Source organism: Watersipora subatra, chromosome 8 (assembly GCF_963576615.1).
Source record: "Watersipora subatra chromosome 8, tzWatSuba1.1, whole genome shotgun sequence".
Taxonomy (NCBI): Eukaryota; Metazoa; Bryozoa; class Gymnolaemata; order Cheilostomatida; family Watersiporidae; genus Watersipora; species Watersipora subatra.
In genome coordinates this window covers 42367654-42392158 of record NC_088715.1, presented here as the reverse complement: position 1 = coordinate 42392158, position 24505 = coordinate 42367654, and the positions used below count along the sequence as shown (strand labels likewise).

General features: G+C 36.4%; 1 protein-coding gene across 1 annotated transcript; it reads left to right on the top strand.

Moving 5' to 3' along the window:
• The first annotated feature begins 125 nt into the window (after window positions 1-125).
• LOC137401576 (G2/mitotic-specific cyclin-A-like) lies at window positions 126-24505 on the top strand. Its single transcript, XM_068088004.1, has 10 exons — window positions 126-322; window positions 989-1042; window positions 1380-1554; window positions 1816-1996; window positions 2638-2804; window positions 9815-10020; window positions 18699-18903; window positions 20079-20228; window positions 20869-20984; window positions 23833-24505. The coding sequence occupies exons 3-10, from the start codon at window positions 1399-1401 to the stop codon at window positions 23870-23872; spliced, it is 1221 nt and encodes a 406-aa protein (XP_067944105.1). The 5' UTR covers window positions 126-322; window positions 989-1042; window positions 1380-1398; the 3' UTR covers window positions 23873-24505.

Below are 24505 nucleotides of genomic sequence, written 5' to 3'. Positions count from 1 at the left end.
TATGTAGGAGCGATAGAAATAGTTAGCTCGCTAATGCTGCGAGTTCCCAGATCACGTGATAATGGGCTGTGATATTATTGGGCGAAGCCGAGTCCAGCGGGGAATTCAATCACTGAAAGCTGGGCTAGTCAGTTGTCCCAAAGTAATTGGCTTGCAGATTTAAAAGCTTTGTCTTAACGTTTTTCATCGCGATAAACTTTAAATAATCTGCAGGTTTATTGCTGGAGTGTGCTGACAAACGTTCGACATTGCACAGTACCAGATCATCTATAAGGAGTTACTGAAACACTCAGTAGGCAGCTGTTGACCTGTGCTAGATACGGTAAACTATTTTATTAGCCAAATGAACGAAAGTAACCGAAGCGTAGTAGTTTTGTACATGTGGCGTAATACTTGGTGTTGGCATTCAGTGACATTAGAAATAAGATGATCACCTATGACACTTAGTATGAATCGGTGAGATTGTAATCACTCACATAGGCCTATGACATTTTGAAATATAGGCTATCAATATATATTGCATATCAAGGACTATGCTATGCACCTAGGTTTAAAAAAGCAGATTTTCGCGTGTTGGTTTATTTTGCAGTTTGTCATGGCATACTTGAAGGGTTATGTTAGAATATTGCGTTAGAATTTTAGAGGATACACGAGACAAAATATATATTGTGTCTACATGGCAAACGATTGGCTATCCAGTTGATTTTCACCAAGTTAAAGCTCTTGTCAGTCGTGAAAGTTTTCACTGCCGTCGTTGAAATATGAAATTGAATGTCAGCAAACAGGTTTTCTGTAGGTCTTCAGGATGTTCTGTGCAAATCAGGTCACTTGTTCAAAATTGCAATGTTTGGCCATTCGTGCATTTTTATCAAGCTTACACGATGAAATATGCAGTTACAAAACTGCAATAGTGCCGGTTTGAAATCGTTGTTAGGGCATGTTTAGCAGGTTTGCTTTTGGCAGACTCTAATGACAAATCTTGTTTTAGATTTTTAGTAAAACTTCTACGAGGCTTAAAGCTCAACAAGCAACATTATTCACAGTAAGTTGTCATCCTCCTTCTCTATCCTTGAAAATCGTGAAGAAGCAGCATTGAACAATGCTTAGCCATGTTAATGGTTAGAGATGGCCAATGTTTCGTTTTGTTAGTTACTTTCTGTTATTTATGGTCTGCTGTTACTGGGCTAATCTAGTCAGAATAAGAAGGATTAAGTGTGCTCCTCCGGATGTATGGATTTAATGTAGTACAAAGGAGAAATAGTTAGCCTTGCCACTACCTCAATCAATTATGTTGGTGCCAATGTGACTCAACAAGCTGTCTCATTGCACTCAAGCTAGACTTGTTCAAACATGACTTAAGAAATACCTGGCATTTCTAGAGGAAAGCCAAGAGACGGTATGGATGTACAAGTGTATCATGACTCGAATGCGCAAGAGAACAGTGGTATTCAAACAAGGAATGCTGCAAAGAAGATTGAAAATGCGACTGCTCCAAAGCGAACAGCTTTGGGGCAGCTCAACAATGTGCGGCAGCAACCTGCAAGGGCAGTCAAGGTTAGCACAACTTATCTTTCTGATAAGGAAAGTTAGAGGTCGATATTTGTAAGCATTTCTTTCAGTTAAATGAGGTAGACACAGCTGACAGCATATGAATGTAGTACACTAATAGTGTTCAAGCTTGTCAAGAAGTACTTAATGTGAATTATGAACCATTGGTTGTAAGTTAACCGCACATTGGTCTGTAGTTTTCTAGTTTCCTTCATGGTTTGCATTATAACAATGCCTCACTCATTCACTCCCCTTTGTCTTATATAGAATGCACCCTTCAAGGTGTTTGAAGATGCAGAGAATATGCAACCTACAATATCCAAAGAGATAGAAAAAAAAGCCAAGGCAACCAAAAAGTCTGCTGCTAATATAGTTTCTAATCCGACTGTCAACCTACTTTCCAACATGGCTGCTGTCCACCTGCCAAGCATTAGGCAAGAGGAGCTTGGTAAGAGCCTCACTGTTCTTCAGTCCTACTAGAGCTGTTATTGGTTCTATGGTCATTGTATAGCTGGTATTGGTACAGCTATTGACATGGTGGGTCAGTCTAAGAGCTTCAGTGGAGGTCTATAAAAGGCAACAGTGGAAGTTCACACTGATTTGCAAGGTCATGTCTATATGAAGATATATAATTTGTTGTGAGTTCATAAGTTGTATTGCTTCTTTTGTTTGATGCAGTTAATGTTAATGCAGTGATGTTAAGGCAGTTCATTTTACGTAAAACATGCTTAGGCCGTGCATATGGAAAAGAATCAAATTTGATTTTTCAGTAAGGGTTTTGTGAAAGCGCATATGAAAGTGGTGGTGATCAGTACGTCCAACAAGGTTAATAATCACTATAGGTCTATAGGTTTACTGAGTATGCAAGCCCTCGTTTTTTAGCTGTAAAATACTGTTAAGACAAATCTGTTGGTTATGAATTGCATCATTTTAAGTAGATCACAAGTTTCTGTTGAATAAATATATTTAGGTTTAAGGTTCTCTAGTACTATGTCATTTTGAAGTCCGTCACTACAATATAAGCAGTACTATTGTCTATTGTTTTTAAACCCGCATAGAAACAACACCACAAAATGGTTCTGGTTGCAGATAATGTTGGGTCTCCTATGGCTCTCGATGTCTCGTGCATGGAGACGTCAGAGACTCCTGTGATAGATCCTCTAGTGGACAGGGATCTGGCGCTCTACTGTCTGCATGAGTACCAGGAAGACATTCATGACCATCTGAGGGAGGCCGAAATGAAGCTGAGACCCAAGGTAGGCTTTTGGAATTATAATAATTGCCTATTGATCTTGGCAGCTGCTGCTTGGTTTAGCTGCCACAGGATGTGTTGTCTGCTGCTGCGAATGGGTCAACTTCGAGATAATTGGCCAAGAGGAAAAGGAGGTTAGTAAAGACTAACTATAGATCCTAACTCATCGAACATATTTGATATTGTCGTTTACTGCTTGTTGAGTTGGCATATAAATCTATGGAACTACCATGGGCTAGACCTGTTGGATAGTTTTAAAAATATTTAAGGGGACTAGTCGAGAGGACAACTGCTGACATACAGCGATAGCGTTAATCAGCATTTAGTGTCTCATTGACGGTGTTTTTAATTAGCCACATAAATGAAGTTTGACTCGGTGCCCTGGGATGATTCTTTATAAGAAGTATTAATATAAATCCTTTTGATACTAGTGTCCCTCTTCACTTTGGGGCTTCATTTCTCAAAGATGTCTCATGAAAATTAACGTCTTTTGGCTGAAAATATTTAAAGGATGTCAGTTTTATTAACGGGCATTTCGAGGAAGGGTGCAATCTCTAGCTCTTTGTGAGCTTGTATGAGACTGGTAAACGAGGTTTGTTTATAAGGGAGGATATTGGAGGATTCCTCGATAGCTGAAATAGCTGGCACTATGAAAACAATGTCAGTCGATATTCAGTCTGATATCTTGTTGGTTTGGTTAACCTCGGGTATTATCTGGAAATGCTTTGATTTCTGTGCTTTCAATGGGCTATACTTCAACTAGGCTTGACATTAATGATTTCACACAAAACTTAATACATTACGTCATGTGAAACTTAGTAGTAGATATTGAGCACGGACAGTCGCATGTTTCTGTAGTGTAATATGTTAGACTGTTCAGAATGTACTACGTTTGAATGGTTACTGCTGCCAGTCGTGGTCGGGGTGATATTTTGCATTTGCTCTTTTAGATTTGAGCAGCGTTTGGCTTTTGTAAATTCCTATACAGTAGACAGTCCTATAACGTAAATACACAGACCATTGACAGTATAGGAATTTTATAGGGATTTTACGTAATACGAAGAGTAAAATTCATATGAAGTGCCTCCATTCTAAAATCTTACCAAACTCACTCTTTTAGCTCTTCAATAAGAAAAAAAACTTAATGTTTTAATTTTATTGTTATTGGTATTATTGGTTTGTATTGCCAACTTTCTCATTTCTCTTATTAGTTTCACTCGGTTTATGATCTATGATTGCAATAAATTCACAATAAGTTAAGGGGAACGCACACATTCTGTGTCACTTTACATCAATTTTTTCCTATTTTCGTTTCAGACAGTGATGGCTATTCTTCAAGGAAAAAATAATTAAAAAAAATTTTGTGTCGATTAAAAAGCAAAACAAAAACATATTTTCCTATCCTTAAAGATGTGGTTGCGTCAAATTTGAGTTGATCTTGAAAGGAAGCATTTTTTTCTCTATCAGTTGATATGTTGTTTGTTGTGTTAGGCGATCCCATTGCCAAGATATTTGAAGATTAAAATCAAAAAAATTTGATCACGATAAAAACGATAAAGCCAAAAAACTTGCACAGACTTGCCCAAAATGATGTCACACGTGATATATCTGTCAATATATCTCGTATTCACATCGGCTATTTGCGATATAAGTCTAGTCCTACACGGCTCTATTGGCATATGGCTTTGCTCACAATGGCTTTGCTGCCCGTTAATGCATAAATTGGTATTGTGTGCACTGATCTATTAGTGTGGGGCTCTTTTATAAGTTGGCATGTTTTGAGTAACAATGGTGACAGGAAACATCAATAAGTTTCTACTACACTTGTATTATTAGTTCAAAATTAGTAGTAATTTGTTTTCAACGCTAACCTTCTACGCTGTACCTCTAACTAAATTCAGTTTTGCTCAAAGTTGCACATATTTCCAAAATTTGCGTCATCGCTGTTACACTGTCACCATTGTTATACCCCTCAACTCATATAATTATCAGATTAATTTGTGTGAATTTCACATTTAACAGTAATTTGTGGTGTTGTTGATGTTCTCATGTATGAGTTACTCATTATATTGTAAATTTAAGCCATTTCATTAAATCGACCTTTTTGACGCAACCACATCTTTAACAAGCTTCTTCTAGCAAGTTAGCAAACGGTTGCTACCTTACAAATGTATTACTAAGACTTGCGACTCCGATACTGAGAATGGTTCAAAATTTAATCAAATCTATTCATGGGAGTAACTTATAACAAGTGCTTGAAACAGAATATTGTTAGATGGAAAGTCTGCTGGTCACTTCTGCTTTCATCATGGGTTAGACAACATCTGCAGAGCGGATGCGTAAATATCGTAACAAAACGCGTCAATATTCAAAACACTTCGACTCAATATTTGACTGCCCTAGTCAAAATCAAAAGAGTAGAACAAAAAGAAGAGCTCAACTTACTGAAGATCAATTGGAGGAAACTCAAGAAAAAGCAAGAATTAGAGTTCAGCAATACAGAAATCGGGAAAAAAACTTTTGTAAGTAAAATTATCGGGTATGTACATTCATTTTCTTCTTCAACAAACTTAATGATTTACTACATCTGCGTACATTATGGATGTTTTAAGTTAATGTTTTGAAGTGTTTTGTAAAAAAAAAGTTATTAAAGTTTAAGTTCATTTTTTATAGCAACCACTTCCCAATTTGGCAACCCGCAGTCTGAAGATAAAGCTGTAAAAAGATTGATTGAGCACTTCTAAACAGCCCAAGCAAAGGTCGCCAGACTGTCCATAAACTAGCAATGACGGTTGGACTGTCATTGTCGGAAGTTCGCAATAGAGATGAGAAAAGATAAAATAAAACAAATAAATAAAAAAGTAAAAATATGCCATTGGAAAGTTTTAACTTTTACATAGATCCTGATGACCATGCAATTAGTGATCCAGAAAGTGAGTGCAATCCCGAACCCATCAAATAACTAGCAAGCGCATTGAAAGAAGGTGATTTTGTGCTAACATTGCTGCCTAGAAAAAAAAACTTTTAGGCATTATGTAGGAGTGGTAAAAAGTGTAGATGCCTTTGAAGCTGAAGTGCAGTTTTTTTTAAAGAATGAAGACAAAATCACTTGTTGATAATACAAAAAATATAGCATGGGTAAAATTTCATTACATAGCCAAGTCACTGTCTTGTCCTACTCTCTCTAAAAGAGGTCAGTAATGTTTTGCAGAAGATTTAGAGCATGCAGAATGATCTAAAACATTTTGTGAGTACATTCTCACAATTACATGATCAATATTCATTTTTTCATCCTACGTTACTTAAGCTTAATCATGTTTGTCATGTATTATTATATTATTATACTTTATACTTTGAAACCAATAAAAAACATTTCAAGTTAAGACTTGTCTATATATATTGTAATCATTAGCTTTAATACCATTATTGATCTCATTGCAGTTAATTTAAATACTATCAAGTTTACAAAATATAAGAAGCGTAACAATGGTGACAATCGAATGTAACAGCGGTGACATGTTTACAAGCATGTAGTTCACCACTACCATCTAATATCGGGATAAATTTTAGTGCATATGTCAGCAAGCTTCTTTAAAATAAAACATAAGTTTTTATAATTGTGCTTCCCACCAAATCAGAGTTTTAAGGGTGAGCAACTAGCTCTTCAAAATGCATATTTCTCTGATGTAACGCGAGTGGCACACTAACTAAAAAGTTTCTCAGTAAAAATTAACTTTAGTGTGACATATTATACATTATTCGAAAGAGCTTGTTGAGCTCTAAGAGAATATCTGATTTAAAATCATCTTAAATGCAATACCAAGATTCTATAATTAATTTTCTGCTCTAATTGTAACAATGGTGATTATGGATAGACCCATATATTTTATTTTGTATTTGCTCATGTTGGCTAGAATAAAGATTTAAATCCAGTTACAGATACATTAATATGAATGTTTCAAAAGCCTCAAATAACGAAAATTGAAAATTTGTCTTACTCACTTTCTCCAAATGTTGTGTAAACATTTGAGTTCCGACTACCAATTCTACCAGTCTACGGTAATTCTGTCAAGCAAACTATGTAGAATAAGGTCTTTTTATCGGCACAGTTCCGTCGCTACCCACACTAACGATATACAGCCTCCCAAAAAGCCCCGCCCACATTATGCCTATCCTGAGGGTGGGGCTGTATATCATTGCCCACACCGAAAACTAGTTTCTTACTACTGTAAGTAAAATAAGCAAGCTGCGTCTTTGAAAAGAATATACATAGGGATAGAGTTTTAAGGATGAGAAATCTGCTGCAGACTGCATTTGAACTCACATTCTCCAGTTCTGCGGACATCCATATACCGTATCCAATTCACTACAATATTCTGCAAATCATGTTTTGCATTATCTTCAACAATATTATTTTATTACATAATTTTTACGAGCAAAAAAATTTTCATTTCGGCATAAAGCTTTTATTAAAGATATTCATCAAGTCGTGGCCACTCACGTAGTTTTAGCTGATACAATAAGACAAATTCATCTACTGCAGCAAACTCAAACAAAACATCATGGTTTATGCAGCGCACATTCAAGTCTCTTTCCCATCTATGGCTGTTTCCACACTGACAAAGCTGCTTCGGCGGGTGGGACCACATAAACATCCTGTAATCAGTAAAACAAATGCAATAAATATATGTCATTCATAGATATGTCATTCTAACGCGTATCTACTGGAAGCTCTCAAATTGGGAGTTAGATAGATTGCGAGTGTAATTTTAAAAACGAATAAATGTTTAACCAAGGCATAAGTACGCCAAGCCAACGATTCGAAGCTTTGGTTCTGGAAATTAAAGATTTGCATTGATCAATCAATTTTCTTCACTTTCTACAAGTGAGAAGTGAACATCTAAAGTCAAAGCATAAATCTAGTTTGCTAGATAAAACTGCCACAGAAAATTTGAAGCAAATGTAGCTAGGTGAACCAACAAAAAAGTATAAAACGATGATTAGTGATAGCAAAAAGTTATATAATTTTATTAATTAGTACATATATTGAGTACTAAAAATATTACCTTTAGTATATTCATCAATCTAAGCCACTGTATTGCTAGATTCTAAGGATTAAAAAGAAGCTGTCAAGAACTAACTGTACATACGTATCTCGCACGCACAGGAAATTACATTTCAGCCTCAAACAGGGAAATATAATCTGAATGTAAACTCAACAGTATATCTATAGGAGACTCAAAGTAAAAAATAAATTTACCTCCATTCTCCAATCTTCCTTCGTAGCACTTTAACCACCTGATGCCCAGAAAACTCAGAGTCACCTTCGCAGTAACTTCACAGCAATTTTTACAATTATGTTGTTCACCAATAAAACGTGTCGATCGAGTAATTCATTAAAGTAACGATGTTAATTAATTTAGTAAATGTCGATGTCCATGCGATTTAATAATAGAGTAAAATCCCTAAATTTGATATCACAGACAACGCGTTTTGTGAGTGATAACATTTATTACGTCATATAAAAATTTCGCGTTGATAATTGGCTAATGAAGCGACCTTATATTTATCGATCGTGGTTTCTTTTCAGATGTATCAATATTGACGTCACGAAAGAAGCACCCGCTGGAACGTGAGCTTTTTAAGATGGCTTCATTCAAACGCATATATCTCTGGGCAGTGTTGGTCTACAAAGACAAAAATGGCATCAAATTGTAGCTGATGTTTTAGCCTTTTGTGGGTCTTAGGGTCAGAAGGCACCCTCGGAGAGACCCCCCATCTATATATAGTGTTACAAACTGTTATTCTGGTATAGTTTTTCAAGACAAATCCAATGGTATACTTGGTTTGTTCACCAGACAAACGGTTTTCATTTTATGAATCAGAATGTAGTTTCGAAGTCATGTTTCTCATGCAAAATATCTTGATGAAAGTCTCAGGGTATCCACTTTAAAAGTGGTTATTATAGTGCTAAACGGTGTGTATCATGACAATATGGGAGCAGAATTTTCAATTACAATTTTTATTCAGGTAGAAAGAGACAAAAAGTCATAAGTGCGAAATCAGGTTGGAGTTTGGATCGTGGGTAGGACCCCGTACACAGAGAAGAAAAATTCTGAGACCATAAAAACATCAGATAGGTTTCAAGGATTAGCCATACAACATTTCAAGTCGATATCTTTAGAATTGACAAAATGGCAGCGTTTTAAAGATTGAAAACACTGACAAAAAGCGAATAATGAGAAAATGCTGCCTAAAGTTTGGGAATAGAAAACGGATGATTTCTTTACAGTTATGGGCAGATGGATTGTCCCATACCCTTTTAAAACCCTCAACTTGAATATGTATTATTAAAACCCTCCACTTGAATATGTATTATTAAAACCCTCCACTTGAATATGTATTATCATCTGGTGCAGCTGACCTTCTGTTTGCCTTCCTAGCAGCAATTACCACAGGTTCAGCTGCCTTGTTTCTACATACCACCCGGCAGCGATCAATATCTCAGGCATATTGTCTCTAGAAGTGGCCAGCATTCAGTCCAAGTTATAAGTGTTTTAAAGTGGTTTGACATACTTTTTAGTGGCAGCAATGGAAAGAGCACACTTGAATTATATAGGAAACATGTTTTGCTTGAAAATCATTTTTTTTGAAAAAAAAATTATTTTGAGGGTGCCTTCTAACCTTAATTAATTTCATTAAATCGACCTTTTTAACGCAACCACATCTTTAAGTGTCTAAGGGAGGTTAGGATAAAATATGCCTTTCGAAAAGACTACAACTCGTAACATTCATCTTGGTAACATTCAGCCTTGGATATCAACATTGTAACACCTGCACCAACTCACCGTCTGTCTTTATTGATTTCAGAATATTTCTACGGCTACTTACTCCGCATGCTTTATCGACATGCCTGACGATCTTTCACGGCGAACTAGACTGCCACGGTGCTAGTATATATAATAGAGAGAAATGCATATTGAAATGTTGTATTGTTATCTTTTGTATGAGCAGCTCAACTACATGAGAAAGCAGAATGACATCTCACCTCAAATGAGAACGATTCTGGTTGACTGGCTTGTCGAGGTTGGTGAAGAGTATAACCTCCATGATGAAACGCTCCATCTCGCTGTAAACTATATCGATCGGTTCCTCTCTCAGATGTCAGTCCTTCGGGGAAAGCTCCAATTGGTTGGCACAGCTTGCATGTTCATTGCCAGGTGAGTGTTGTGTTTGTAACCCGTCAAGTGAGGGTTCGTTGGTCGAATGATCTCCTGGTAAGGTTGTTACCGCTTATGTTTGTGTATTTGCTCTATGGATCAGAAGGATGGTGTTGATGCTTAGCTAGTTCACGGAGGAATGATTTCTCTGTGAAGTATCTTTTTGGCTTTAGATTAAACCTTACGGATTCAAAATCACAACTGCAAAACTTTTAGACTTGTTTTGACAGTATGGAAGTGTAAAGATGTTGAATATTTGCATTGTTTATACACAATTAAACACAATTACCTCTCTTCGTGGCATGTACCACAAAGGTTCTATATCAGACCAGGCTTGCGTGAATGTATAATTTACTTGTCAAATTTCAAGTGCTTGTTCGGGTACTTGAGATGCAACAGCTGATAGAAGTGGAATAGCAATGATGTATTGGCGCATATGTATGCATCAAAACTGGTGAGTACAAATGTTACTGTGTCAAAATGTATCATAATACTTATTATACTTAATATATTGTTGTGCTGAATATGTTTAAAATAATGTATCTGAACAGGTTGCTAATTTACTCTTACAGACAGATTGCTTCACTGTTAGGGTGTTTTAGTGATAAATTTGTGTTTTAGGTTAACCATTGCAAGGATTAGACATTCATATTAGGCGGGAGCGATGTCGATTGTAAAAGACTGACCTTGTCGCCTAAGGGCATACCTCGGCAAGCGCACCAGCTCGTCATTTGGAAAGGTTTCTCAGTTGAAATGAAGACTTACAAGCTCGGATGCTGCCCAGTTGATAGCAATAAATCTACAGATAAAATACAAATTTGTAATTTTCATTTTGAAGTGATTAAATGAGTTGGTTTAGAAGATCCGGTTTTGTGACGATGCAATATTCATCAAGAGATTTGGTGCTTAGTCTCGAAGATGCAGAATTTTGATTATCTCAAACAGGGGTGGTCAAACTACAATCTGTAAGCCAAACTATGGTCTATGGGCCAAATGTGGCCCACTTGCCTCTGGAGTGGCCCACTCGCTTGATGTTCAATTTTGTGTCTAATTAATAGTTGGTGAAACTTACTGGATTTGTCCTGCATAATCTATGTGCTGTATAATTATTGTGAGCATCCAAAAATTCTGCATCACACAACATGATGTCTAGACCAAATCTATGGTTATACACGTATATATAGACTTTTAAATATAGTAGACGCTCCTATAGCGTTAACCTCCTACAATGTGAGTTCTAGATAACGTGAAGAATTTATGTGAAGTTTTCGCTTTGTGCTATGTAAAAATTCCATATAACATAAACGGCCAAGTCGGTGAACATTCTCAAATTTGAATTAAATAATGATAATTTTGTAGTCAACCTTGAAAATATGGCTTTCTCTTTTGTCGCACTTATGAGATGAAGAGTTGTGCAGAGTTATCTCTATTATATATACAGTAATACTTCAACATACGAGTGCTCCAACGTACGAGAAACTTGAGATACGAGCCAGCTTTTAAGCAAGTTTTAGCACTAACATACGAGCCATGTTTGAGATACGAGCACGTGAGTCAGTTGCCAAGTATGCCGGCGGTGTTTTATGAGAACAGCATCACTCTGTATTTTTCAACTGCTCAGGTTATACTTTTGTACCGTGTTTTTTGTGTGGGGTTTGCAGTGCAGAATTATGTAAATTCAAAGTATTCTGCGTTGACCAAAAGTTTGCCAGTAAAATGAAAGATAATGCAAAGAAAAACCGATTGATAACAGTTGATATTAAACGGAAAATTATTGAAAAATATGCGAAATATGTATGCGTGATTGAGCTAGCTCAGCAATATGACAGAAATACATCCACAATTATCAAAGGATTATATTCAGGGCATTTATTTAGTTCGCAAAAGGACAAACCATAGTTTCTAAACGGCACAGCAATCTTCGCGACCTCTGATGGAGAGACTGCTCAGGCATTGGATAAAAGATAAGCAATTGGCCGGGGACAGCGTAACTGAAACGATGCTATGTGAAAAGGCCCGTGCGATCTATCAAAACTATAAAAATAGACATTCGGACAAGTTGGCTAGTGGTTGTGCTTTAACCTTTTGTGACAACACCTGTGTTCGTCCTAATCGCATCATGTTGAAAGGGCGACAAGGGCAAACGTCCTTAGATAGGTTTATCTTAAAACGGCTGGCTAGTCGCGAAAGCGAAACTAAGGAAAAATTAGCTAACCAGCGAGAAACTTCAAACTACGAACGCTGAAAAATTTTTAATTACGTTAAGTTAAAAATAAAAGTTTGCTTTTATATATGCCTCTAAGTTTGTCTTTTAAGACATTAAAGATGTAGTTGCGTCAAATTTAAGTTGATCTTAAAAGAAAGCATTTTTTTTTCTCTATCTGTTGTTTGTTGTGTTACGCGATCGCATTGCCAAGATATTTGAAGATTAAAACCGAAAAAATCTGATAGCCGTAAAAACGCTCAGGCCACCAAAATGTGCCCAGACTTGCCCAAAATGATGTCACGCGTTAGGCAACCTGTCTCTATCTCTCGTATTCACATCGGGTATTTGCGATAAAAGTCTAGTCTTACTCTATTGGCATATATCTTATTTTGTATTTGCTCATGTTGGCTAGAATAAAATTTTAAATCCTGCTACAGATGCATTATTATGAATGTTTAAAAGGCCTCAAATAACGAAAATTGAAAATTTGTTCTACTCACTTTCTCCAAATGTTGTGTAAACATTTGGGTACCGACTACCAATTTTACCGGTCTATGGTAAATCTGTCAAGTCACTTATGTAGAACGCGGTCTTTGTATCAGCACAGTTCAGCAGCTACCCATACTAACGATATATAGCCCCCATAAGCCCCGTCCACATTATGTCGCCTATCCTTGGGGCGGAGCTGTATATCATTGCCTACACCGTCTACGTACTAGTTTCTTACTAGTAATATTCTTACCGAATACTACCTAAGTGAAATAAGCAAGCCACGTCTTTGAAAAGAATATAGACAGGGATAGAGTTTTAAGGATGAGATGTCTGCTGCAAACTGGATTTGAACTCACATTCTCCAGTTTTGCGGACATCCATATACCATATCAAATTCACTACAATATTCTGCAAATCATGTTTTGCATTATCTTCAACAATATTATTTTATTATATAAATTTTACAAGCAAAAATATTTTCACCTCGGCATAAAGCTTTTATTAAAAATATTCATCAAGTCGTGGCCTCTCACATAGTATTAGCTGATACAATAAGACAAATTCATCTACTGCAACAAACTCAAACAAAACATCATGGCTTATGCAGCACACATTCAAGTCTCTCTTTCCCCTTTATGGCAGTTTCCACACTGACAAAGCTTCTTCGGCTGGTGGGACGACATAAACATTCTGTAATCAGTAAAACAAATGCAAAAAATGTCATTCATAGATACCCTAGGACACTTATGTATTCGCGGCATCTAACTTTCGCATTTTCGCGGCAGCATACTCTCGCGAAAATTTCATGAGCGAAACTAAACTATCATAACGAACAAGCGAAAACGCAAAATTAAATGGCTTTGTTCATTGATATTCACAATAAAATCGTCATATTAGAAATGCAGGCAAGTTTCGTGTGTGGTTGGCTCATTGGGTAATTTTTGCTAAACTCAATATAGCTAATACACCGACTGAGCAGCATGGCCAAACAAATTAAGATAATAAGTTTTTATGGAAAAGCCTAGACAAATTAGGAAGATGATGATATTAGTTTAGTCATTGAATTTGTAACTGATGAGGATGACAGTCTAATAGGGAAAGTCATAAAATTGAATAATAATTATTGTGGTGATGAATTTTATTACCAACCCGAAGCAATAACAACCTGGAGCCATGGCCACCGCGTGTTATAAATACTTGAATTCTAATATCGGTACCGCATAGGTCACTGCGTCAGGGACCTTGATGTCATTGCTAGTCCAGGAAACAAATGGCAGCAAGCTATCAAATTGCATTATTGATATCGCCTACACATTTCTACCTGTGGTTCACAAATAAAAACTACTGTACTTTTCGGACTATTAGCCGCTACCTTTTTCTGATGATTTGAGCTATGCGGCTTATATAAGGGTGCGGCTAATCTGTGGCTTTTTCTTTAACCGCTAGGGCGCACTAACGGGAATCTCCAATTAGTGGCTTCTAGCGGTGAAAGAAAATACGAAACAATGCCTCACGGTACTGTCCCATTAGGCACTAAGTTAAAAAGCGTCGGATAATACGAAACGGTGCCGTTCTCGACTGTTCCGTTTTAAACAGGAAAGTTGCTGCCACGTTAAAAAGCATAGTCCTTAGTTCTGCGGCCTATTCAAAGGTGCGGCTTATGTATTGTTTTATTATCGTTTATTGGAAAATAAAGCAGATGCAGCTTATATAGAGGTGCGTTTTATAGTCTAAAAAGTACTGTAGTCCCAAATTGAAACATATTTCGTACCAGTGAACTGGACCTGAGGAATCTAATGATGTTTGTTCCACTGCATTTGTTTTCACATCACTATATTTTCGCACTCATCAGAGCTGCGAAATTAAGTTGCAGCGAAATTTTACTCTGTATGCTACTCACGAAACTAAATACTAGCGAAATATAAGTGTCCTAGGGTATGTCATTCTGAAGCGTATCTATTGACAGCTTCCAAATTGGGAGTTGGATTGCAAGTTGAATTGGAGATTGCGAGTGTAATTTTAAAAAACGAATAAACATTTAATAAAGGCACAAGTACGCCAAGCCAACGATTCGAAGCTTTGGTTCTGGAGATTAAAGATTTGCAATGATCAATCGATTTTACCCACTTCCTACGAGTGAAAATAATTTGTAATCATGACTCTAATTTACCAAAGAAAATTCGAAAAAAATATTATAGCTAGGTAAAACGGCAGATAAGCTATGAAACGATGATTGGAGATAGCAAAGAATTATCATTTTATTAATTAGTATATGTATTTATGACTATAAAAATATTACATTTACTTAGGTGTAGAAGACTCTAAGTTAATTTACCTCCATTCTGTCTTCCTCTGCAGCAAAACGCTGCTGACGCCTGTCAGCTTTGACCATAGGCTGTCTACTCCAATCTTTTACTAAAAGTTGCTCAGATAACTTTGAGTAGCGGTCACTCGAACTTGAAGCCATTTTAAAACTATGTATAACTTAGTAATTGTTGAAACGCGTTGAATCAGTAACTATGAGAATGAATTCTCTAATTATGAGAATCTTCGAGATCACAGACAACGCGTTTTACGAGTGATAACATTTATTACGGCCTATGTAAAAATTTCGCGCGCATGATTGGCTAACGAAGCGACCTCATATTTATTGCTCGTGGTTTCGTTTCAGATACCTTGCTTGTGACGTCACGAAAGAGGCACCCGCTGGAACGTGAGATTTTTAAGAGGGCCTCATTCAAACGCATATACTCTGGACAGGGTCGGTCTACAAAGACAAAAATGGCATCAAATTGTAGCTGATGTTTTAGCCTTTAATGGGTCTTAATTTCATTAAATTGAATTTTTTGACGCAACCACATCTTTAATAAAATCCAAATTTATCAAAGTCAACTGTTGTAATGAAGGATAACTTATATCTCCCGCCCTGGCAAATGCTAGCGGCAAATGCTAGCGGCAAATGCTAGCGGCAAATGCTAGCGGCAGCTGCGATTGTATGTATTTAATTTTACATTTTAATTAATCACATTTCCTTGCATTATTTTTTAATTGTTGCTTTTTGAAAGCATGTGGTAAATTAGAACAATAACCAACATGTTTTTTCTGTTACTATATCTTGTTTTGAGTGTTTTATTTGCATTTTTTAGAGTATGGAAACCAATCAATATATATTTAATGGTTCTATATATAAATAAATTGCACCAACATGCGAGTAAATTAACATACGAGCTCAGTTTCGGAACGCATTAAGCTCGTAAGTTGAAGTATGACTGTATAATAGAATAACTAGTATATATATACTAATACAAGTACCCTACAGGATGAATTTATTCGCGGAGTTGTTTCGTGCAAGTTGCCTTTTTCATGCATATTCGCGGGGGAACACACTCACTCTCTATTAAGAGTTAACGCTTGCTGCTAGCAATAGAGTTAACCCTTCACATGCGCACATTGTGTGTTTCGATTTCTATTTAGCTTACAACTACGAGTCAATCATACTAAGCTATAAATTTCTTGTTGCATTCAGAAGTTTTCATGAATATTCATCGATTTGGAGGCCTTTGATGAACCAACAACTTGTCGTAAGTAATGAGTTTTTTCAAAATCTTTACTAAATTAATAGTTGAATTTTACGTTGGTTCTTTGGTAAAACGCAATATTTATTTTTTCCATTCCTACCGCTTCGTTATTTGTTTTAGTGTGAGAGAGAAAGTCCAATAATCTGCACGACCTATTTACACTAAAGCTAATAAACGCAGACTGCGCAGCGGTTGGTCATCTACCCCGTGAAATGAGTAGAGTAAGCAGCTGTTTCATCATACACTAACTGCTAACGAGGAGAATATATCAGTTTTGAAAAAGAAACAAAAACGCCTTCACGAGCACAAATTTTTGGCCAACCGGCAGAACTTTGCAACAGTAAGCCACGCGGAGAGTTCTCATGATAGCTCCCTTACCAGCCATGTAGTAGCGAGAGAATCGCCTTCAACATCTACCCAAGACAGTGACAGCGATATAGAGCTGCGTTTACCAAAATAACTAGTCAGAGAGCACCATTACACGCTAGTAATTACTTATCAAGAGTTTCAGTTTAATTTTATTGCCAGACAACCGCCATATGGGCTAAACTTTTTATTTACTCCATTCATCGTTTGTAAAATTTTATTTGTGTTTGAAATATTTTATTTGTTTTGTTTTGTATTAAATTATAATATATCTATACATGAAATAGAATATAAAATTTAATCATGTTTGCTGCAGCAATATTAAAGAGTTGTTGTTGATGAAGGGGTCTAGGTTGACTGGTTGCTTTTCCGCCAATATTCCTGCCTTAGTGAATATTACTACTTGACTCTAGTTTTCGTAATCAGAATAGGTTGTGTTTCATTGTCAATCTGTAGTAAACACAAAAAAGAAAAAAATTTTAATAATAGTAAAAGAAAGAAGTACAAAAACAATAACTGAAGTTTTGAATGAAAGCGATCATTTTTTAAACAAGAGAATCAACTAACACAGTTAAATATGGAAAAACGTATTTGCACTGCAAATCAAATACATACCGTAATGTCCAGATCAGAATCATTATCGTCAGCAACTTCGGTATTAGAGGTTGATAGAGTTGATTTCAATGTAAAAAGACTGCAGGAGAGATTTTTGTAATGACGACGCCATGCCGAATAACTTGTGAAAACCTTGAATAATTTTGTAAGGAAGTGTGATGCATTGGCAATGGGGTTAAGTCGAAGCCCCGGCGATTGAAGTTTTTAATTTGAGGCAGTAGTTATTTTCTCTTGTGTTTAAAAATAGAACTAATTATTCGCGAAATTTAATAATTTGCGGAATTGACTGTTCGCGAAATCGCGAATTTCTATATCCATCGAATATTTTCATCTTGTCGGGTGTTTGTCAGTCACATTGGTCCCTAGAAATGACATGTAGATGATTACTTAGGTTTATGGACTAAACTAATGCTTCAAGTCATACCCTCCTCCTATCATGATACATATTTTGTAACGCACACCCCTATAGGGTACATGTAAGGAGTCCTTAAAGGTTGACTTGCAACAAAATTCACATTACAGTTATTTGGTATCAAAAGATTCACCATGTCTTACTCTGTTGTGTTGTAAGTGCCAAATATGTGGAAACGTGATTACAAGCTCTTAAAAGCCCAAAAACGAAAAGCCGCCGTAGATTGGAATCTCTTTATTTCAATGACGTAATCACGAAATTTGGTTATCATCTTGTCACGCATGTTCTCACGTGAATTGAAAGGCCAATACAAAGCTCAATATAAAACTTATCATAGTACTAGTTTATGACAAACACTTCGGGTTTCACCAGAGACCCCGTAACAAATATAGATGCTCGCTACTTTACAGTTTTGTTTCGGCATTATTCAATCGTCAAGTCGTAATCTGATCATGTGACCCAATACTTCGCAAATAATTTTTGCAGCACTTTTCGATTATCACAGGTGACCAACAGGCTCGTCATGATTACCAGACAATGATATGTACTCATTCGAGCTAAGATTAAAAAGTTTAACGATTTTTTACGGTAAGTTATAAGATATCAGTGCTAAATGTGACAGCATTACAATGACGATAAAACAGACGCGTAAGAACAAGAGACATAGTTTTATTGAATGTGTGAAGTATATTTGTGAAAATGTTTCGATGAATAAGGTTGCAAGAAAGTGTAAACAGAAACCATCTCTCACAACTACATCACATTTGAGCCGTTTTGGAAAGGGAATCCAAACTACGGCGGTCTCGTGTGGCTGCGATTTACTGTTCGTTTTTTAGCTTTTAAGAGCTTGTAATCACCTTTCCACATATTTTGCACCTACAACACAACAGAGTAAGGCATGGTGAATATTTTCATATCAAATAACGGTAATGGGAATTTAAGTCAACCTTTAAGCATATTACATGCTCTTCATATTCTCACCAACTTGCACACTCTATTCATGTTACAGTAAGTACGAGGAGATCTATCCCCCAGATGTGGGAGAGTTTGTTTACATCACAGATGACACATACACAAAGCGGCAACTACTTAGAATGGAACATCTTGTCATCAAGGTTCTTGGCTTTGACGTGGCTGTTCCAACAGCTAATGTTTTCCTTGACATGTACTGCCGGCAGCTGGGTGTCTCTTCTAAGCTCAAATGTCTCGCACAGGTATTTGCGTTTTTCTATAAAAGGCTTGTATAGTCTTGAGAAGCAGGTGCGACAGTCAATCAGTCGATTAGCCATTGGGAAGATTTATAGAAAGCTGAGCTTTTCTATGAATTATTCTACAATAATTATCTAGAGAACCTTATTCTAGAGGCTAGCTAGGTTATCATTTAAAAGCTATAAATGTTGTGGTATAATTCCAGGAATGACTGTGATCCTCGTGTCAGGTATAGCTGTGTTGCTCGTGTCAGGTATAGCTGTGTTGGATACACTTAGTTTACTAAACCTCGTGTATGTAGATACATTGTACCATGCCTGCATTAATGTGTGATATCCTATAGAGTATATAGTTAACCTTTTATGACCTTTTCATTAGCTTTCTGTTTATTTATCATATATGAATTACTGTCAATACGGATAATATGACAACATACATCATGTTTCCATGATGCTGATTTTGAGTTGTGTGCCTGGTGAGTTATCAAATGATAAGCTTTTCAAAGGACATTAGCATGTACGGATTAATGCTGGCGCTTTGTTAAAAAAAAGATAATAAATTCAACGCCAGAGGTCATAGCAGTGCACTCTTGTTTGCTTAGTAACACACTTTTTCAGCACAACGTGGAGAATGTGTAAAATGGCGTATCTTGTATGGCATTTTCTTGGGCACTATCCGCAAGTGCTGTTTCCATCTTTTGCGAGCATGAGGCAGCCAATAAAACTTGCGAGTAAAACTTGCTTGATTTGCAGGTATTTGTCATTCCTATCTTACGCATGACACAAACTTGCTTGACTTGCAGGTATTTGTCATTCCTATCTTACGCATGACACAAACTTGCTTGACTTGCAGGTATTTGTCATTCCTATCTTACGCATGACACAAACTTACTTGACTTGCAGGTATTTATCATTCCTATCTTACGCATGACACAAACTTACTTGCCTTGCAGGTATTTATCATTCCTATCTTACGCATGACACAAACTTGCTTGACTTGCAGGTATTTGTCATTCCTATCTTACGCATGACACAAACTTACTTGACTTGCAGGTATTTGTCATTCCTATCTTACGCATGACACAAACTTGCTAATTAACTGCGTCATGGAAACATGTGACTATCTCCATTGGTGTGAATTGTTGCGACTGGTGTGAATTGTTCTCTCGTTGTGTTTATAGTACGCGATGGAGATGTCTCTGCTCGACTGTGATAACTACCTCATTTACAAGCCAAGCATCATTGCCTCAGCCTCCCTCTTCTTAGCCGCCCACCTCTTGTCAAACCGGTCACTCGGGGAGCAACACCCTCCCCCCACACTCATAGCAAAGGTAGATACTCATCTATGCCAGCTTACATTGTGGGAATGAGACGGTTGACATGATTGTTGATAGCAAAGTTGCCATGAATGTTGATTGCAAAGTTGTCATTGTGAGCTATATTAAACCATAACTGCCACAAACAATATATCTTTTTTCTGGGCAAATCAGACATCAGACATGGTCCACTAACTTTCAAAGTTATGAAGGCTTTTTTAAGCGTCTCAATATCGATCTCGAAAACAACACAATCGACACAAGAAGCTTCGCCCATAAATATGTGACGTATGCTAGCTTTTTAGCAACGGAATTTGGGGATGTTTAGTACGATTTAGAATGATAAAGATGGGTGTCTTGAAACCCATTATCTAAATTCAGCCTTCAAAATAATCTGTCGTTTATGAAAGGTAGATAAGCAATTTAACAATGCTCGCATATTGTTACAAGGTGTTTAATATGCTGAACGCCGAGGAAAATGAGCTCAAAAAAGCGTGATTTTATCATAAGCTACGGTTATTATCGCGTTTTTTTTGAGCAACAATATACATTATGATACAACTGGTCACAATATATGATACAATTGGAAAGGTTTTGTTCTTTTTGTGTTCACTTCTACACAATTAAGCAATTTTTGCACTTACAAATTGACCAGGTGACAAGATATGAGCAGGCGGATGTGGCACCATGTGTCCAGCTGTTGTTGAAAACTCTCCAGACTGCCCATGAACAGCCGCAGCAGGCTGTCCGGGAGAAATACAAATCCGACTCGTGAGTATAATCTTTTGGTGATTATACACATAGGTATGTCCATAGAGTTATCTCCCCCCTAGAGTGATAACTGTGCCATCAACAACACGAGCGTTTCCGGTGCCAACAAGGAGCGTTTAGGCCACGCCCCTTTTTTGTGCTAGTCAATCGCAGTGATTGACAGAACAACAACATCAGCCATGAGAATGATCATGAATTTCCAGTTAAAATAGTAATTATTGCTCATATTAAAGAAATGATGATTATAGTTTATTACTCTAATAATATATGCTTATTATTTAAAGCAATTCAATACCTACATGCATTGCAAAGGCACTGAATAGATAGTGTTAAGTAAGTGAGTTAATGCGATCAGTTACTCCAATGGTATACAGCCCCCACACATGGGGGCTGTATATCATTGGTTATTCATAGATAAGATAGATAGTCATACTGGGGTTGTATTACATTGGTGTGATGGGAAGCTACAATGTAATTGACTGCCATCAACTGAAAGTATTGGCATTGTATGGTGATAGAGTGATCCAGTGACGCCACAGTTCACAAACAGCCCTTGCATGTAATATTATATTTCAATACATATCAATCATATCAAAAGATGTCCACTAGTTAGTGGACATCTTTGCTTGATGTAAGCAAGCAAAATATTTGAAAGTTAGAGTGGCAAATGTTGCTATATGTTAGATAAAAATAAATTATACTTAATTATACTAAATTATAATTATTTAAAAATAAAAAAGACTTATATTACTTTATATATTGAATAATTTTTTTATTGTAATCATAGCTAAACAGATTATATTTAGCCATCACTTGCTAATTATTTCACATTTACATTTAAACACATTTGCAGTTTCATTTTTCTTCCTAATTCATTTCAACAAAAAACTTCTTTCATGATATGAAATTTAAAAGTTGTAGTTGTTTGAAAAAGCTTGAAAACCTTTACAGTTGTTTTTGTTGTATTGTAGTTGTTGTATTGTATTATCACGATAAGTCTTGTATCACAGAAAACACAGCTAACAGGTAAGAAGCACATAAAGGACTGACTTAGTTAGCAAGCCCAATATGTAAGTTTTCTTTTTCCTCTTAATTCATTTGAACTGCTTAAAAATATTTTCTCATGATATGAAATTTAAACGTTTGAATGGTAAATGTTATATAAAAATAAATTTTCTGTCCAAAGTCTTTTTTATTACTCGGGTAGTACAGCTCATAGTTGATGGCAGTCGATTAGCTTCCCATCACACCAATGCAATACAATCCCCAGTATGACTATCTATCTTATCTATGAGTAACTGATTGCATTAACTCACTTACTTAACACTATCTATTCAGTGCCTTTGCAAGTCAAGTAGGTATCAGGGATTACGTGTATGTCACAATTTCCATTTTCATAATTCATTTCCATAAAACTTCCATAATTTATTTCCATATTAAATCCATTTCCATAATTCATTTCCATATTATTTCTATTTTCATAACATTTCCTTAATTCATTTACATATTATTTCCATAAAATTCCCTACTTCATTTCCATATTATTTCCATTTTCATAATTCATTTCCATATTAATTCCATTTCCATAATTCATTTCCATATTATTTCCATTTCCATAACATTTCTCTACTTCATTTCCATATTATTTCCATTTCCATATTACTTCCATTTCAATAACATTTCCATATTATTTCTATTTCAATAATATTTCCATATCCATCTCCCTAAAATTATGGAAATATTTATCCTTATGGAAACAGTGATATACAGGGGGGCTGTATATCATTGGCTGTATATCATTGCTGTATGGGGCTGTGGGGGGCCGCATATCATTGATGGAAATGGATATGAAAAAGTAAACATTTCCATAATATGTTTAGCGATCCCTGGTAGGTATTGAATTGCTTTAAATAATAAGCATATATTAGTGTAATAAAATATAATCATCATTTCTTTAATATGAGCATTAATTACTATCTTAACTGGAAATTCATGATCCTTGTTTAACCCTTCTCATGGCTGATGTTATTGATCTAGTCAATCACTACGACTGACTAGCACAAAAAAGGGGCGTGGCCTAAACGCTCCTTGTTGGCACCGGAAACGCTCGTGTAGTTATCACTCTAGGGGGAGATAACTCTATGGGTATGTCTGCTCTCTTTCACCTATCATGTGAGTACAAGTCACTGTGTGTCCTCTCTTTCATTTATCACGTGAGTACAAGTCACTGTGTGCTCTCTTTCATCAATCATATGAGTACAAGTCACTGTGTGTCCTCTCTTTCATCTACCATGTGAGTACAAGTCACTGTGTCCTCTCTTTCATTTATCATGTGAGTACAAGTCACTGTGTCCTCTCTTTCATCTACCATGGGAGTACAAGTCACTGTGTGTCCTCTCTTTCATCTACCATGTGAGTACAAGTCACTGTGTGTCCTCTCTTTCATTTATCATGTGAGTACAAGTCACTGTGTCCTCTTTTTCATCTATCATGTGAGTACAAGTCACTTTGTGTTCTCTTTCATCAATTATATGAGTACAAGTCACTGTGGGCGTTCTTTCACCTATCATGTGAGTACAAGTCACTGTGTGTCCTCTCTTTCACCTATCATGTGAGTACAAGTCACTGTGTGTCCTCTTTCACCTATCATGTGAGTACAAGTCACTGTGTGTCCTCTCTTTCACCTATCATGTGAGTACAAGTCACTGTGTGTCCTCTCTTTCACCTATCATGTGAGTACAAGTCACTGTGTGTCATCTCTTTCATCTATCACATGAGTACAAGTCACTGTGTGTCCTCTCTTTTACCTATCACGTGAGTACAAGTGATTGTGTGTCCTCTGTTGCAGACGTCGAGCGGTCTCTCTAATACCTATAGACAGTGTCTGAAGTGTCGATGGTGTGGCTGCCACCACTGTCTGCCTATCACAAAACCTCCTCTGCCTCGATGTCGATCTACATAGAGGAGTTGATGCAGTCAACTTGCTCTTAGACAACATTTTATCTGATTTAAAATTTTAGCTGATTCCTAGTTGTATTTATTACTTATATTCATTTACGAGTCTGGTTTTAGCATCGTCACTCTCTTGTCTCATACCTTTCTTTTCACCCCGTATTTTATGGTCGCTATTTCTAGCGTTGCATATTTGTTTTTTACAGACATTTTAGAAAAGGTGAGATTGTGAAACTGATGAGTTGTTTAAAACTTGGCCTTAGAGGTCATTGTGAAACTGCGTTAGGCTATGTGGTCTCACAGTAGATCTTGAGAGGTTAAAGAAGAATTTTGAGTAGGTAGTAGATGTGAATGAAATGAGCATTGAATGCAAGATATGATTATTATTTTAATAAAAAGGATAAGTCCCTGATGGTGAGCTCTGGTGGGAGCACAGTTGGTATAATGATAATTATTGTAAAGGAAGCTTTTATTATTTTCCACCTATAGCAATTGGTGAGATGTGATTGACAATGTACGTTTCCATCTTGCATTGCCAAGTTACTTGGCGCAATATATAATACATTGAA

Coding starts and splice junctions, on each gene's coding strand:
- LOC137401576 (XM_068088004.1), top strand. CDS start 1,399: ATGGATGTACAAGTGTATCATGACTCGAATGCGCAAGAGAACAGTGGT. Junction 2,805..9,814: donor AAATGAAGCTGAGACCCAAG/GTAGGCTTTTGG, acceptor TTGTATGAGCAG/CTCAACTACATGAGAAAGCA. Junction 20,985..23,832: donor GAGAAATACAAATCCGACTC/GTGAGTATAATC, acceptor CCTCTGTTGCAG/ACGTCGAGCGGTCTCTCTAA.